Genomic DNA, 18,096 nt, shown 5'->3' with positions numbered 1-18,096 from the left:
GAAAGGAAGTTCCAGACCACAGGGTTTCTATTTCCTGCACTAAAGCAGCTACTTACCAAATGAGACCTTAAAAAAAACTAGTCCCCAGGGAAGACATGAATGACAAACTTCTGAAAGCCAATTTATAGCTTCCTAAGAAAACTCTTCCACACTGAAGAGAGATCCATGAGGATAGAGATCTTAAAATTTGTATTCAATGATAAATTATCTAGCCCCAAACAGTGTCAGGGTCATAGTGGATGTTCAATAAATATTAGTAAAATAAATGAATGAATGGGATTCCAGGGAAATATTACTCTCCAAATTATTTCCATCTCAAAGATAAGAATCCCTAACTGTTAATTCTTTACTTAGATATGCTGTCTCCATAACTATGTTTTGTTTTCTACAAATTTAAGGAAGGATGTCACCAATTCTGGGAAAATCCCATCTGTCTCTGCATACTACACCTACAGTTGTGAGAAAGCATATTTCAGACAGCAGGGAAAACCCGTAGCTCACCACAACAACATGTTGTAAATTGTCTGAGCTACTAGAGCATAAATTAAAGCGAACTGGAGTAGTTGAGTGATTGGAAGGCAAGAGGAAGGGGGTGGGGACGACATAACTGACTATAAATGCTGAGATATTCAGAGGCTCAGACACTGAGCAAGAGCTCCAGCAAAGACTTTCACTGTAGATTGGCTTTACCTGAGATTAACCAGAGATTCTTGACTAGAATAAAGATGAATTCAGAAGATTGTTCCCTAACAGAGAACAGCTCCTTGCATCTGGAGAGAGGACAACAAAGTAAGTCAGATCTTATTTTTATGTACTGGTAATAACTACCTATCTAACTATAACAGATGATATATAACAATACTTCGGGAAGAAAATGAGGCTTTGTCTTTTCAAGAACTTAGTTATATCCTATTTCAGTCAGGATAAAGGAGAAAATGAGAAAAATTATATATTTCTTCATATATGAGAAGATATGATTCCAGAGACTAGAGGGAAACAGAAAGGAGAATTTTAAAAGATATTCAAAGATCTGTTTCTTTGTTTCAATTTATTCCATCTCAATTTTTCAGATTTAACTAGAAAATTCCCTGCACTTGCACAGTACACTCTCCATCATTTTTCCATATCCAACTGTCCATCCTCCAGGAAGCATTGCCTCTCTTTACAAAAATTATTTTCCACATAAACAATTACATTCTTGATTGTCTTCACCTTGTATCTTTGTGTGCTTCCTGTGTGCCTTATCTTGCGTTCTCATGACAGCATCTTCCAGTTGCTGGAAATGAAGGTTTCCAATCTTTGAGAAAGCAGCCATATGAGCATCTAAACATGTACAGCGTCCAACAATAATTTATCAGGAGAATGTCATGAAACAATTCTTGAAAATGACATTTTCTGCCTCTGTATTCTTACAGAACTCTTTAGTGCCATTTCATCCTTCTCTCTCACCTTTCCAATCACTGACTTCAAATTCTACATAAATGAGACATTATTCTTTCTTTTATTTTTCATCAAAATATGATCATTTTAGCAATACTATACTTTTTCCTCTCTTCTATTTGTCTAGTCTATCCATAGACCTATTCTATTTCTTATTACCAGAATTTTTCCATTGTTTTCCTTTAACTTGTTTCTGTGAGACTTCCTTGAGTTTTTTCATTTATGCCTCTTCCTCTCTACTTATTGAGGTACCCCCCAAACCTAGCATGTAGGAAGTGGAGTTTATTTGTAAGAAATCTATACAGTATTAAAGGGATGTGTTATGAACAGCAGAGCTGAAACAATCTAGAGGAAGGCATTGTTTTTGGAGTATGTGTCTACTAGACTGCTTTGCATCAGAAAAGCTTCAATTACCTCCAATAAACCCATCTATAACTTAAGAACAAAAAATCACTTGTGGAGATCAAGTGCAAGCCACACAAATTTTTTGGTAATTAGGTAACCATAACTTTATGGCCCAGATGAGGTGCTAAAAAGAACAACAATTATAATAATAAAACTACTAAATAAACAGAGGGCATAGTTGAAAGAAGAAGGACCTAATTCAGGAATTCTTAACTTTTCCTTAGATCATCCCAATTTTGTATTGAATGCTTAGTTTATGCTGCCCTTGATTCATTTGTATGGACAATCATTAGGCATCACCCTTAGGTAACTCAATATGTAAGGGCAGGTTTATTTTCAATTTCTCCGTTAATGGACAAGGCCCATAATCAGAGCGGAAGTATACTGTTGGGGGAGTGTTTTGTTACCTAGGTGATAAATCAAACTGAGTAACAATAGCTCTCACTAATGGATATAAAATATAATCTGAGAATCATCCCCACAGTTTATCCATTGGATAATGGGCAATGTCAGCCAACAGATTGACATAGGCTTTGGAGTACATGAGGTATTTGCATGAGTTAGTACTGGCTCAGGATTGAGAGCTGCATTGAGTCTAACTAAGCAGCATGAGGAGAAGTGAAACTAGACAAAGAGCTCTGAACTTGCTACCTTATCTACCAAGGTCTGTTTCTGGTGACAATTGTATACCAGTGAAAAAGGGAAGATTAGTTTTGAGAAGCTGAAAGAAATAGAACTACGTGGGAGTGAAGTAAAGGCATCTCTTGGGAAATCTAAATGCAGATCTACACTAGGAAAGACAATTCCCAGAAGAAGCAAAAGCTGATGCTGAGATCCAGTACATGGTAAATTACTATGAAAGAAAGCAACATCTCTTTGCTCAGTTTAACTTTAGAGAAGTGTTTTAAGGCAAAAATACATGCATTTCAAGATACGTTCTTTTAATTATGAAAGTCATCCATACTGAAAGACAAGATATTTTTCCATTGTGAGGCTTTTTTATGGTAAATCTTAATATCATTCAAGTAGCAATTTTGCATTTCATTTTTAGAGAACACAATAGAGAACTCTATATTTCTTGTGAGGCAAATTGTAAAACTCCTGATAGCTCATCCTAGCAAAAACTGAAATTCAAACTCTGAGTCGCAAAATCCCCTTCTCTCTTCTCAATTATTTATTTATATTCTAAAACAGATATTCTTCCAGTTTTTGTGTGTGTGACTAAGATTCGTGATTCACATTATATTCATATTCTAAATCCTTCTATAAAAATATTTCTTATTGGTGAAATCAGATTCTTACTTTGTTTCAACATTATACAGAGGATAAATGAAACTTCCACCCAATATTTGGTTTATAATACTGTTATGTTTCTTTTATTATTTTAACTTCTCTTCAAAAATTCAAATATTTTATCCATTTACATGTCATTTATAATTGAGGTAGAATATCCATACAAGGGATGCATAGATCCCAAATGTAGTTTAATGAGTTACAACTACAACTTCAATCAATATTTGAAATTTTCATCACTCTAGAAAGTTTCCCCTCCCTGTTCCTTTCCACTCAAACTACCTTTCCTACACACATAAAACAATCACTTTTCTGATTTCTGTCACCATAGTTTAGTACATCTTTACTTGAATGTCAGATAAATTGAAATATACAGTGTGTAACTGTAGTTGGATATTTTACAATCAACTTTTTTTTTTTTTTTTTGGTTACTGAGTAGAATTTCTTTGTGTGGATATAGCATAATGTGTTTATCCATTTTTCCTGCTGATGGGCATTTGGGTTATTTCTAAGAATTGGCTCTTAAGAATAAAGCTGCTATGAACCTTCCTATACAAAGCATTTTAAAGACATATTTGCATTTCTTTTGAGAAAATACATAGCAGTAGAATTGCTGAATTATAGGGTAGGTGTATCTTTAATTATTTAAGAAACAGTTTTCTAAAGTATTTTTTTCATTCTACTCTCCCATCAGCAATATATGAAAATTTCAATTGCTTCACATCTGGTACTATCAATCTTTTTTTTTTTTCAGCCATGCTATTTATAGATATTTATGTATTAATTCAATATTTTTTATTACACTATCCACATTTATCTCCATTTTTATCATCTCAAACACAGAGAAGTTAAGGAATTATGCTTAGGATGTTTTACATGTCTTTTAGGGTAATCAGGTATTTAATAAAAGTTCTTATGATAAAACAATAAAATTATGATATATGTAGAATGATCATAGCTACTAAGTGCACATATTAGAAAGATATTTTATGTTCTCATTATTATGCCTGGATTGTTTTATTTCTAGCCAATAAGAAACTATCCAAAATCACTCAAAAATTGGGGAAAGTTAACATATAAATTGTATGTAAGAAGATAGGGAGACTCATAACTAGTTTTTATAATTTAAGTGCCTCAAGAGAATATCAAATGTCCCTATCTGACTTCTGTAGTATGCCTGAATTCACCACCAGCTTTCTTTCTTCAGATCATGCCACCAGCTCTCACTTTGCAACACATCGTGAAGGGTCCCTTCAAGTTCCTGTTCCATGTGCTGTACTGAATGTGGTCATCATCACTGTTTTAATCATGGCTCTCATTGCTTTATCAGGTAGGTCTGCACTTCATGAATTCATTGAGTCTCTTTGCTGTAAGCATTCATGCCCAGCTGAAATCACCAGGAATCACTCGATCCAATTAATCAGAAATTCTGATTAATTTAGGATCATCCCATACATCATACATGGCTGATTATTTAGTAAAAAAAATGTTAAATATAATTCCAAGTTCCTTGGATACTTAATATAATACTTTTGAGTTTTCGAGAGCTTCTTTATAACTTTTTAAATTGTCTATGACTTATACATTACTGTGGGAGGAAGTGACATTTGAGCAAACATTTAAATCTGGAATGAAAGGGGCTGATTTAGATTCTACATAAATTAATATTTATGTTTGAAAGAAAATGTGGGTTTCACATTCATTGTTGATAGACAAAATAATATCTAAGCCATAGATTAATCAGGATTTGGTCAGTCTCTTGTCTTTTATCTCAAAGGCCACAGAATGGTGGTTATGGATAATTAAGAATATAGCTATAAGCTCCTAGAGAGTTAATTGTCATATGGTATTCAAAATATACAGCTATACCAAAAATCATTTGTGTATTTTACAAACATGAAATTTCACAATTTTATGAAACATCTGGCGGTACAAATCTTTCATCTCCCAATATAGTGTTTTATCTACTGTATCCTCAAATTCCTTCACTTCTGCATTCAGATTCTAAACCTTACTTAGAATTTATAATGCACTTTACCCTTTCTAGTCAAAAGGTATTTTTAAGATTTTCCTATTTTCCTACCACTTTCTGATATTATGGCCAAAGAGCCACCCTCTTTTTTCTTATACCTTGTACAATGACAGTTAGGCACAATGGCAGATCAGATAAGATGAGAACTTGCCTTCTTCTCTTCTCAGAATTTGCCTTCTTGCCTTTCATCCTTTACTTTGTTACCAAGCACAGCACAACATCTCCTGAACTAGGTTTGCATTCTGTGGGTATTTAGTTTCTTTTGTTACTAAAACAAATGATTTTTCTGTTTACAGTCGGCCAATACAATTGTCCAGTCCAATATATGTCCTCAGTACCATCAAGCGGCCATGTTTCTTCATGCCCGGATGACTGGATTGGATACAAGAGAAAATGCTACTATATTTCCAATCTAACAAGGAGCTGGAGCTTAGCCCACAAATCTTGCCTCAAACATGGTGCTACTCTCGCTCTCTTTGATTCAGAAAAGGACATGGTAAGGTATTATTCAAAAATAATTTCATAAAATATTGCTATTTTATTTTTTTAGCTACTTTGTGGTTTCCTTCTGTTTCCTTCTAAGTGAAGACGTTGTACATGTCTTCCATGTAGGAATATTTAGTTACAGGAAGCCGTATGATCAGTCAAAATGAAGTCCCAATTTAATCTTGTAAATTTGATTTGAATATTTACTTTCAAAGGCCAGATATCCAAATGAGTTGATCCTATATAGAATTAATAAATGATGAGCTTAGCTACATTCTTCAGATGCAGCTTTTGAGAAACTGCTTTTGAAGATTTATTACATACGTCCCCAAAGGGATTGTTTAATACACATGTCCTTTCTGCTTTCTTCAAGATCTTTTTAAAACGATATGTGGGTAGAGCTGAACACTGGATTGGGCTGAAAAAAGAAGCTGAACAGACATGGAAGTGGTCAAATGGCAAAGAGTTTAATAACTGGTAAATTTCAAGATGTCTTTTATGCTCCCCAGGCTGGCAACTCAGGGAAACCACTTTCCTTTCTTTCTGTCAAAGCACTGTTCAATACGAAGGTTGTGCTCTTTATAAGCAGATCTTTAATTACCTTTTTTGTATGCTTATACTCCTTGGAATTCTTTTAAGAAAGGATTTCATATTATCATTTTGTTCTTTTTATCTATTTGGAATTCATACAATAAATGCTTCTAGTAATTTGATCTCAGCCAAATTTCATGTGAATAATAGACTCAGAAATATTCTAGAAAAAATGATGATGATGCAAACAAAATCCAATATTTCAAATCTCATATTTATGTTTTACTGATGAGCTAATTTTTGGAAAATAATTTCCTCTTACTCTTTCCCAGTTCTCATCTCCACAAGGATAAAGAGCAATATTCTCTTTTCTTTTCCTTCAAGAACAATATTTTTATACCTAATAAGAGGCTTCTATGAACCTGAGAAAAATCTTGCCCTGAAATTAAAAATGCTGACTTTATTTTATTACCTATAATTAAACTACATTTTTTAAAGTTGAGGACACTTTATAAGTTTAGTATAAATCTTTGTCATCAGAAAACTCAGAGTTAAATTTCTAGCTATTGAAATAGTTTTATTTTAATTACTGATACAGAGAATAAATTCAGATCTCTAGAAAAGGAACTCTTAATATGTGTCTTATGGTACCCTCTCCACAGATGAGCTTCAGGGGCCATAATCCCCCTAAAATTGTTGAATGTGTATACTTTCTGAGAATTGTTTCTTGAAGGGTTTGTGACCTCAAAAATGACCAAAATTCATTCCTCTGGAGGCATGCCAACCAAATAAATGGAGCTTTTCACTCTTAGTTTAGCTTTGCACCTTCCTTCCACATACTGTTCCTCTAGATCTTTGTCTACTTTTGTCCAGATTAATCTATGATCATTAGACTGGCAGACCTGCCTCATACATTCCTACTCAGCACACACACACACACACACACACACACACACACACACACACACACACACAATATGCAGAGGCCTCTGCCACCACAGTTTATTCTCATGTAACTAAACGAAAATGAACTGAAAATAATTCTCAGTTTCTTTATTATTTGACAGGTTCAATCTTACAGGATCTGAGAACTGTGCATTTCTGAATAGCACAGAGGTCAGCAGTACAGAATGTGGAAAGAATTTACACTGGATATGTAGCAAACCCTTCAAATAATGAGGAATGAATCATTTGATTATAGAATACTATCATATGGAACTCAAGGAAATTTATTTTGATGGATGCTGCTCTATGGTCAGACGTTTTCCACAAAGACTTTGTGAACAAACTTTGTATTATTTTGGAAATTTTCTTCCAAATAAGACTGTGGAAAAAAGGGAGAGAAATTTCAGGAATCTCGGCAATGAGGAATACCCCTGTCATGAGCTAAAAACATCACAGATTGACTGATAATTATGTTCAAGACTGAGAAGAATGACTTTGAACTTTCTGAATGCACTTTATACTTTTCCAAATACAGAAATAATAAAATAGCTAGGTAAAGAGTTATTTATTGTTGAATGACTACCAACAATGAGTGCCTTTCATGCATTTGCACTATTTGAAGGTGTTAGATGGTGGTATTAAAAACTGAATGTGAACAAACAGAATTTTAACTGGGAACACAGAGAACATTTATAAGTGGGCAAATGCTTATGAAACTAAGCTTTGTAATATTTCTCTCTTTTTTGGAGAAGTTTGCCGGGTTATGTTGTCATTTTTTTCCCCACAAAAGAATGGGATGACCATGTATTTATGTTGTTGTGTTTTTACTTCTTCAATGTAGACTTGTCTTTTTCAGTGGTACATAATTAATTGCCTTTAAAACCTTATACACAGTGTTTTAAAAACATAAAGACAAAACCAAAAAATATGAGGAATACTTGTAAAACAGGTAAGTGTTGGAAATTGTGCAATATATGATGTGACAATTCCCCATTAGGAAAAGTTCTGTATTGTTCAAACCAAGAATAATACCAGTGTTATCGGATTATAAGTCTGTGCCTCTCCTAATCAATTCTATCATGTGCAGTACTTCATGTGAAGTATTTCTTAGTGCAATAAAGTGTTTTGTTTGTTTGTCTTTCATATTCAGTGTAATTATAAGTTGCGTTATGTATGTTAAAATAAAAGTAAAATCAACAAAATGGTTTCTAAGAAGTGTTCATTCCTTTAAAATACACTAAAAATTATATATCATACTAGAAATCAAAAAAGAGGATATTATCACATGTTTATAGAACTTATCTATCATAAACCCTTAGCTTTATAACATGGTTTCTACTTTTCAAATTATTTTCATGTGTGTTTCCAAAAGGGCCATATCCATTTTTCTGTATAATAGTGGATGCTCAGTAAATATTCTAATCGAGAGGAATTTATGTCATTTAAAATGTTTTTGTCTCTATTATTTTCTTCTTCTTTGTTGTTTATCACTCTCATACTGAAGAATCACAGAGAAATTGGGAGACACCTAACGTCATTTTATGAGAACCTACTTATGATCTCATCCTCTCTCCACTAAGAGGACAATTGATCCTCATAACTGATGCTTCTGAAAGCAGCTTGTTCAATTCAGAAATGCTATACATATTTTAGTTATTTAATAAAATAATTTATTAAATAGAAATAAGGTACTACATAATTTTCATGATATATTTCAGTCAAGGAAAAATCTATACCTTCAAAATTATTTTATGAATGCATTTTTCAATATTCTCCTTCTCTGCAAGTTGGAAATGTATGCTGTATGTCGTATCTTTAAACTTTTGTCACTAGTATGGCATATTGAAAAGAAATGTGAATTCCAGACACTGCTTAGTGATAAACAATACAGAAGTTTTTTACTCTCCATGTCCCTCAGTTCCCACTGCTGTAAAATGAAACAAATGGCCTTCAAGGTCTAATATACTATCACTACTTTTTTTTAATTAGTTTCATGTCTAACAATGTAATGGTTAGACATTTACACCCCTCACAAAGTGATAACCCCCCAATCTACTACCCCTCTGACATCGAATATAGCTGTTATAATTCAATTGACTCTATTCCCCATGCTCTACTCCATATCCAGTGACTGTATGTGTGTATATATATATGTATATATACATGTATATGTATATATATAATATATATATTTATATATATTATACATCATTATAGTTGACATTCAATATTATTCAGCTTCAACTAACAACAATATACTCCTGAGTGATGCTAGAAAACAATGTTTTGTGATGCATGTACTATGAAATGTCTAAGTGGAAATTGTTGCTGTGAAGAGCCAGAGCATGGGAGAAATATTGCCTGAGTTTCATCTGTACCACTCACTAATTGATCAGCTGTTTAAGTTAGAAATAGTTAGAAATTTACTTAGAAGTAGCTAGAAACTAAATGAGTTAATATATGAGAAGGGACTTAGAACAGCACTTGGCTCAAAGAAAACTCCAAAGACGTATTACATTTTATGATGATTATTATAAAGGGGAGCACCATGTCATCAATTTTCCAGTACTGGCAAAACAGCAGCATTTCTACATAACATGTCTATATCGACGTAGCATATCTTATCTATTTTTTGAGGGGTTTTTACACATTTTTATTCAGTGAGTTATTATTAAGCAGCTACTACTGTGGTGGACAACAGGGTTGAAATACTAAGAAAACTTAGCCTAGTGGAGTTTATGTTCTATTTGTAAAACAAATAGTAAAGTAAGAAATTATATTATGGTGGTGATGAAGACTATGGTAAGGAAAATGTGGGGTGATAACGAAGTATATTACAGCTATAGCCTTTATTTGCTCTGTAGTCAAGCTTTTAGCTATTTTTTTTTAAATGTTAAATCAGTAGGCTCTATTTACCTTGGATAATTATATTAATACTTGCTGAAGATATCTATTGTTGTCTGTGTTTTATTTTGCTTTTCAGCATAATTTCAATTTCATTCTCTGGAAAGGGAAATAATACTTCATCTGCTTATTTCACAGAATTATAGGAATTCAATAAAATGAAAAGTATTTTTTTAAAGGATAAAATGCCATTAAAATGTTATACACTCCTTTGTCAAAAATTAACTGCCCATATTTATGTGAGTTTATTTCCGGGTTTTCAATTCTATTCCATTGGTCTGTGTGTCTGTTTTTCTGCCAATACCATGCTGTTTTGATTATTGATGCCCTATAGTATCAGCTGAAGTCAGGGAGTGTGATACCTCCAGCATTGTTCTTTTTTCTTAGGATTGCTTTAGCTATTCGGGGTCTTTTGTGATTCCATACAAATCTGATGACTTTTTTTGTTCTATTTCTTTTTAAAATGCCATTGGGATTTTGATGGGGATTGCATTAAATCTGTATATTGCTTGGGTGATATGGCCATTTTAACTATGTTGCTTCTTCCAATCCATGAATATGGAATGTCTTTCCATTTCTTTGTGTCTTCTAAATTTTTTTTTAAATGTCTTATAGTTTTTTTAAATGTCTTATAGGTCCTTCACATCCTTTGTTAAGTTTATTCCTAGGCATTTTTGTTGTTGTTGTTGTTGCTGTTGCAATTGCAAAAGAAATTTTTTTTCATTTCTTTTTTCGAAATTTCATTGTTAATATATAAGAAAGCTTTGGATTTTTGTACATTGATTTTGTAGCCAGCAACTTTACTGTGTTCATTTATTGTTTCTAATACCCACGATGAGATATCACCTCACACCTGTTAGAATGGCTATCATCAACAAGACAAATAATAACAAGTTTTGGATAGGCTGCAGAGAAAAAGGAACCCTCATACACTGTTGGTGGGATGTAATCACAGCTGCTATGGAAAACAGCCTTGAGTTTCCTCAAAAAATTAAGAATAGAACTACCATAATACTCAGCAATCCCTCTCCTGGGTATTCATCCACCAAAAAACACTGAAAACATTTATCTGTAAAGATACATGTACTCTAATGTTCATTGCAGCATTATTTGTGGTGGCCAATACATAGAAACGACCAAAATCTTTCAATAGATGATTGGATAAAGAAGATATGGTATATATACACAACAGAATAATACTCTGCCACAAGAAAAGATGAAATACTGCCATTTGCAACTACATGGATGGATCTTGAGATTATTATGCTAAGCAAAATGAGTCAGACAGAAAAAGTCAAGAACCATATGACTTCACTTATAGAACTGAAGGCAACAATGGAACAAGACAAACAAACAAAGAAACAAAAAACTCAGACACAGACAGCAGTTTAGTAGTTATGAGGATGGGGGATGGTACAAGAGACTAAATAGTGTCAAATATATGGTGATAGAAGGGGAACTGACTCTAGGTGGTAAGCACACAATGAGATATAGATGATGCTTTATAGAAATGCATAGTTGAAAGCTATGTAATTTTACTAACCATTGTCACCCAATAAATTTAATTTAAAAAATATTAAGACCAGTAAAAAGAACCAATAAAAAAAGTTATACACTATAGTCAATCTTCTGATTCAAAATTTTTATAATGTGAACATAGAAGTGATTTTTCTAAGCTTGTTCTCAATTTTTATAAATGTGACTAGATTTTCACATATGAAAATATATCATAACTGAAGTTAAATTGCTAAAAAATTTTTGGAGAAAATGTTTGAAGAAAATTTTCCAACAACTGCTGGTGATGATATAAATTGGTTTAGTTCAATCTTTGGAAAATAGTTTGAAAATGTTTATAAAAATCATAAAAAGATTCACGCATTTCCTTTGATGTGACTATTTTGTGGGGTGGGGTGGATTTTAAAGGAATAGTCTGGATGTGTAAAATGTATTCATAAAAATGTGTATCAAAGGACTCTTTTTAGTAGTGATAAGCCAAAAGCCACTTTAATTGTCCAAAACTAAAAATTTAGTTAAATAAATATGATTCTACTACATGGTGGCATATGATAACATCAAAAAATAATAACAAAGGAGAATGTTTATGAATATAGGAGAATACTCAAACTATTTTTTCTAAGACAGATAAAATAATACATACTATGATTCCATTCCATGAATATTAAATATATGCTGTGTGTGTCTATATGCTGAAAGGAATAAAAGCTACAGAGGTAACACAATGGTTTCCCCTGAGTAGTAAGAGTATGGGTAATATTTATTTTCTTCTCTATGTTTCTTTATAGTTTCAAAATATTCCATGACAAATAGTTATTTTACTCTTAATAAGAAAAGCTTATTTTAAATACACACAAATATAGGATCATTAAAAACATAATTACATGATTTAAAGTACAACTTTACTTTTTAGTAATCAATTACAAATATTGAAAATGCGTTTGCTTCAAGAATCTGTCCTATGCTAAATTAAATCTTTTGGTTCTGCCCATGTAAAGTGTGGCCACTCACAAGCTGCAGTGTCATCTAGTGGCTGGATAAATCATTGCACTTTTTGTTTTGTTTTGTCCTTTCTTCGTCCAGAGATATATTTAGACTGAGAATAATTGATTGTTTTCTTTGTAAACAGAGTATTATGGATAATCTAATCAGGTTTTTGTATTTTATTATAGAGATATTGTGCTTACTTTATGCCCAACAATAGAGACCAAAAAGAAAATGATCTGCACTCCAAAACAGTAATACCTAAGATGTATTTTTATTTTGTTTTGTTTTATTTTTTTTACTGGGGTATAATTTTTATACCAAAACCCGCACATAATTAAGGTGTACAATTTGATGAGTTTGAATATATGTGTTACCATCACCACAATTCCGGTAATACACATAGCCATCACCTCCAAAAGTTTACTTGTGTTCGTGTGTGTGTTGTGCGAAGAACAACATGAAATGTAACCTCTTTTTGAATTCAATAAGGTTGCAGTATACACAATCAACATACAAAAAATCAGTTACAGTTCTACACACCAACAATGAACTAGAAATTAAGAAAATAATTCCATTTACAACAGGACCAAAAAGAATAAAATATTTAGAAATAAACCTAACCAAAGATGTAAATGACTTGTACATTGAAAATTTTAAAACACTGATGAAAGAAATCAGAGCAGACATAAATGAACAGAAAGGTATTCTGTGTTCATGGATTAGAAGAATTAATATTATTTAAATGTCCATATTACTCAGTGTAATTCTTATCAAAATCCCTAGATATTTTTTTACAGAAATGTTTAAAAATACTAAAATTTATATGGAATGAGAAAAGACCCAATCTTAAATCAGAAGAACAAAGATGGAAGCTTCACACTTCCTTATTTCAAAATGTAATACAAAAAGGTACAGTAATCAATACTGGAATAAAAATAGACATATAAGCTAATAGAACTGAATAAAGAGCCAAGAAATAAACCCATACATATATAGTCTACCGGTCTTTGACAAGGGTATCAAGAATACACAATGGACAAGGATAGTCTCTTGAATAAATGGTGTTGGGAAAACTGGATTTTGACATCCAAAATAATGAAATTGAATCCTTATCATTTCCCATACACAAAAATTAACTCAAAATAGATTTAAAAATTGAACACAAGATCCGAAGCCATAAAACTCCTAAAAGAAAACTTTCTTGACATTGGTCTTCACAATGATTTCTTGAATGTGACACCAAAATCACAGGCAACAAAAGCAAAACTACATAAATGGGATTACATACATCAAACTAAAAAGCTATGCACAGCAAAGGAAATAACTAGCAGAATGAAAAAGCAACTCATGGAATGAGAAAATATTTGCAAAGCATATGTCTGATAGGGGTTCATTTCCAAAATATATAAGGAATTCCTCAAACTCGATAGCAATAAATAAGTAAATACATACATACATACATACATACATACATAAAAGGGAATAACATGCTTAAAAAGTAGGCAAAGAACTTGAACAGACATTTCTCCAAAGAAAAATGCACTTTGGTTTTGAAAAAGGATATCTTGGTTATTCTTTACATCAATATATCCTGTGGTGGGGGGTAATGACCAGTAATATCTCAATCTCAGACTCATGAATGGAATAATAGTCAACACTCTGTCAACAATACCTTTCATATTTTTCTATTATAAAAGAAATATCTGTAGCCTACAAAAAAATAACTTAACCCTGATAAGATTTCACCCAACCACATTTCTCAATATCTTTTGTTATAAATAAAAAACCTAATTAAAATAATACATGTAAAGTTACTTGTACATGGTCATCTATATGTACATATATGCTAACGCACTTTGTATATGCTAAAGCACTATATTACTGTAAGCTGACATACCTCAGAATTTCTAGTGTTTGAGACCTGAAGGTCACAGTTCTCTTATTATATATGATATGATATATATGTATATATATATATATATTTTTTTTTATTATCATACATATGTGTATATATATATGATATATACAATGAACATACAGAAAAGTACTTGACATATAATTGTACAGTTCAGTGATTTTTTTTAAAAGCAAACATCTGTGAAACCTCTACCCAAATCAGGAACCAGAGCATTGCTAGCACTAAACACACCCTCCTGCCTCTTCTTAATCTCTACCCCTTTTGTCTTTCACAGAAATAAAGATATATATTTCCTAATTTCTGAAATTGATATTTCAGATTTTTTTTTGAGCCCTCTGTGAATGGAATCATGTGGTGTGTATTTATCTGTGTCTAGTTTCCTTCAATATAATATCTTAAGTTTAAACTCATGGTCAACATTATGTGGGTGAGTTTCATCCATGCTCTTATGTTACTTTTTATTATTATAGTTACTTTTCATTACTATATAGTATTTGTTTGTATGAATAGGAAATATTGATAGCTTTGTAGGTTGTTTCCTGTTTTCTACTATTGCAAATAATGCTGCTATTAGTATTCTTGTACCCTTCTCAATGTATATGTATGTACTAATTTCTGTTGCCTAAGTGTCTGCATCATATTGTGTAGGTGTGTTTAATTATAATAGATAATCCTAAATAGATTTCCAAAGTGGTTTTTTGATGGGAATGTGCATTCCAATCAATTGTATATCATTTTTTGTAGCTCCATATACCTTGCCAAAATTTGACAGTTTGGCCTTTTGATTTTCAGCTATTTTTAATGTGTGTATAGAGATATCTAATTGTAGTTTAAATCATTTGCATTTCCTTTATTACTACTGAGATTGAACATCTTTTCGTAGGTTTATTATTCATTTGCCTATTATATTTTGTGTTATGCTTTATCAAGTCTCTTGAATATCTTTCTTTCAGTCTTTTATTACTGATTTGTGTGAGTTTTCAGAGAGATGGATAGATAAATGATAGATAGATGGTAGAAAGATTCTTTTATCAGTTTCATGTGTTACAATATCTCCAACTCTATAACTTGTCATTTTGTTAATGGTTTCTCTTGAGAAATAGAAGCCTAATTTCAAGGTAACACAGGTAGGCATTTTCTTTATTTTTGTACTTCTATCTTTTTAAAGAAATATTTTCCTACCGTGAGATCATGTATTTTCCTGCTATCTTCTAGAGCTTATTGTTTTTTGGTTCATTCATACTTACATGGATAATCCACCTTGAATTATTTTTGTGTGTGTATGGTTCATGGGTAAATTTATACTTCTTTCCAAACAAATGCCTAGTTGTACCAACATCTTTTGGCAAATTGCCCTTTCTCCAATGCACTACAGAGTCCCTATAATCATTAATCAAGTTTTTTTGTACGCACAGTCATTTTCTAGACTGTCAATTTTGTTTTATTGATATATTTGTCTATTTTTCTGCCAAACTACATTATCTTAATTACCATTACTTTATAATAAGCCTCGATTTTTAGTGGAGAACATTTCCCCACTTTGTTGTTCTTTATGAATATCTTGATTATTCTGGACTGTTTTGTTTTTCCATTAAAACTTTAAAATTGTCTTCACAATTTTTGCAAGAAATCTGCTGAGATTTTAGTTGAGATTCAATGAATTGATAAGCCAAGCTGACAAAAACTAACATTCTTTATTAAGTCTTTTAACCCCTGCAAGAAGTCTTATATGTATCTTTGAATTTATTCCTAGATATATTACATGTGTAATGCCATTATAAATGATATCTGTGGTAGGTAAGATGGCCCCCCAAAAGATATCCACAACCTTGAAAAACGTGAATATGTGATATTACCTGGCAAAAGGGAATTTGCAGATGTGATTAATGTTGCAGACATTCAGGTAGAAAGATTATCCTTGATTGTCTGGGTAGTCCCAAACTAATCACATGAGCTCTTAAAAACAAAGAAATTTCTCTGGCTAGAGCTAGAGAGATACAATTGACATATAACATTACATTAGTTTCAAATGTACAACAAAATGATTAGCTATGTGTGTAATTATGAAATGATCACCATAACATATCTAGTTAACATCCATCACTATAATAGTTACAACTTTTTTTCCTTTGTGATGAGAACTTTGAGCAACTTTCATATTTACAACACAATATTATTAACTATAGTCACCATGCTGTATATTATATCCCAATGGTTTATTTATTTTATAACTGGAGGTTTGTACCCTTTGATTACCTTCACCCATTTCACTCATTCCCACCGCCACTTTGGGCAACCAGTAATCTGTTCTCTGTATCCATGAGTCTGTTTTTTGTTTTTTGGGTTTTTTTTTTTTTTTTAAGATTCCACATATAAGTGAAAACATATGGTATTTGTCTTTCTCTGTCTGACTTGTTTCACTTAGCATAATAGAGAATTACTCTTTGAGAAAACTGACCAGTATAAAAGACCTAAAAATATTGAAATTAAGAAGATATGAACAATCTCTACCTGAACATCCAAAGTGATGTCCACTGGTCCCAGACACAGAGCTTCCCACTGCTAACTGTTACATATTAATAGACACTTAGTGATCATTGGCCATCCAGGTAGAGCTCTAAAAAATAAAGACCAAAGCAAGCACATATAAGAGGAAGTTCACAGTAATATTGATGACAAAGAACAAAAAAAAATTCAATAGTTTTATAATTAATAACCTTGAGGGGGAGAAGTAGAGAAAAAAAATGCATTACTTAAATAAAAATTGTGAACCAGAAAAAAATTTAAAGAACAAGAAAGAACGCTTGGTAATTAAACTTATAATAAAATAAATTAAGAAAAACAAATTCTATAAAATGAGTGAAGGAAAAACTTGAGAAACTGTCCTAGCTAGTTGAATCTAAAAAGAAAGACTGAAAAGGAAGAAAAAGTATAATGGTAGTAGAATATCAACCCAAGAGCACCAATATCTCACTAAAAGTGATGCCATAAAAAGACATTAGAATAAAAATTGGAAGAAAATTATGAAAGAAATATGAAAGAAGTTTTCTCACATGTTAAGAGTATATTTCCGTTTAAAATGTTCCACTGAATGCCAAACAGAAAGAATGAAAATAACCAAAAAGACACAGCACTATGGAATTTCAGAATTCAAGAAATAAATTAAAGATTCTTAAAGTTTCCAGATAGAAAAATTAGGCCCCAGACACAGGATCAGAAACTGGAATAATATTGTATGTTTTAATAACAATTATATCGTCTGACAGAAAGTTCCACTAAAATTAAGAGAAAATATGATTACCAAGCTTAACTTTTACATTCAGTCAAAATGTATTTCAAGTTCACAAGTATAATAAAAACCCATGTCAGACTAAATAATGAAAACTGTAGCCTATCTCCCTTTCTCTCTCTTTCCCTCACTCTTTTATATCATATCTTTTAGACCAAAATCTCTTGCCCCTAATATGAACAACTGTCTGTGCTGACAACTAAGTTAATGTCTCTGAGTTACTTTTCACATCACTTACTAGCTAGAGAATATTGGTTTCCTCTACTTTAGCTTAAGCATCAATTTCTTTATGTGACTATGAAGTTAATGGCTGCATGGTTCTTGTAAGCTAAAATGTTACTCTTTATTTTA

At 31.9% G+C, this 18,096-nt stretch overlaps 1 protein-coding gene across 1 annotated transcript; it reads left to right on the top strand.

The window, feature by feature from the left end:
• The first annotated feature begins 631 nt into the window (after positions 1–631).
• LOC109435536 (early activation antigen CD69) lies at positions 632–8,337 on the top strand. Its single transcript, XM_019713477.2, has 5 exons — positions 632–789; positions 4,346–4,468; positions 5,467–5,666; positions 6,030–6,133; positions 7,255–8,337. The coding sequence occupies exons 1-5, from the start codon at positions 726–728 to the stop codon at positions 7,361–7,363; spliced, it is 600 nt and encodes a 199-aa protein (XP_019569036.2). The 5' UTR covers positions 632–725; the 3' UTR covers positions 7,364–8,337.
• Positions 8,338–18,096: the final 9,759 nt, after the last annotated feature.

The sequence above is a fragment of the Rhinolophus sinicus genome, chromosome 1 (assembly GCF_057876585.1).
Source record: "Rhinolophus sinicus isolate RSI-liver-muscle chromosome 1, RSI-T2T, whole genome shotgun sequence".
Lineage (NCBI taxonomy): Eukaryota > Metazoa > Chordata > Mammalia > Chiroptera > Rhinolophidae > Rhinolophus > Rhinolophus sinicus.
Note: the sequence above shows the minus strand (reverse complement) of the source record. Positions and strands in the feature narration are given on the sequence as shown.

Bases quoted from the DNA above. Each gene is read 5' to 3' on its own strand.
- LOC109435536 (XM_019713477.2), top strand. From the start codon at position 726: ATGAATTCAGAAGATTGTTCCCTAACAGAGAACAGCTCCTTGCATCTG. The intron at 4,469-5,466 runs GTAGGTCTGCAC...TTCTGTTTACAG, and splicing joins GGCTCTCATTGCTTTATCAG to TCGGCCAATACAATTGTCCA. The intron at 5,667-6,029 runs GTAAGGTATTAT...GCTTTCTTCAAG, and splicing joins TTGATTCAGAAAAGGACATG to ATCTTTTTAAAACGATATGT.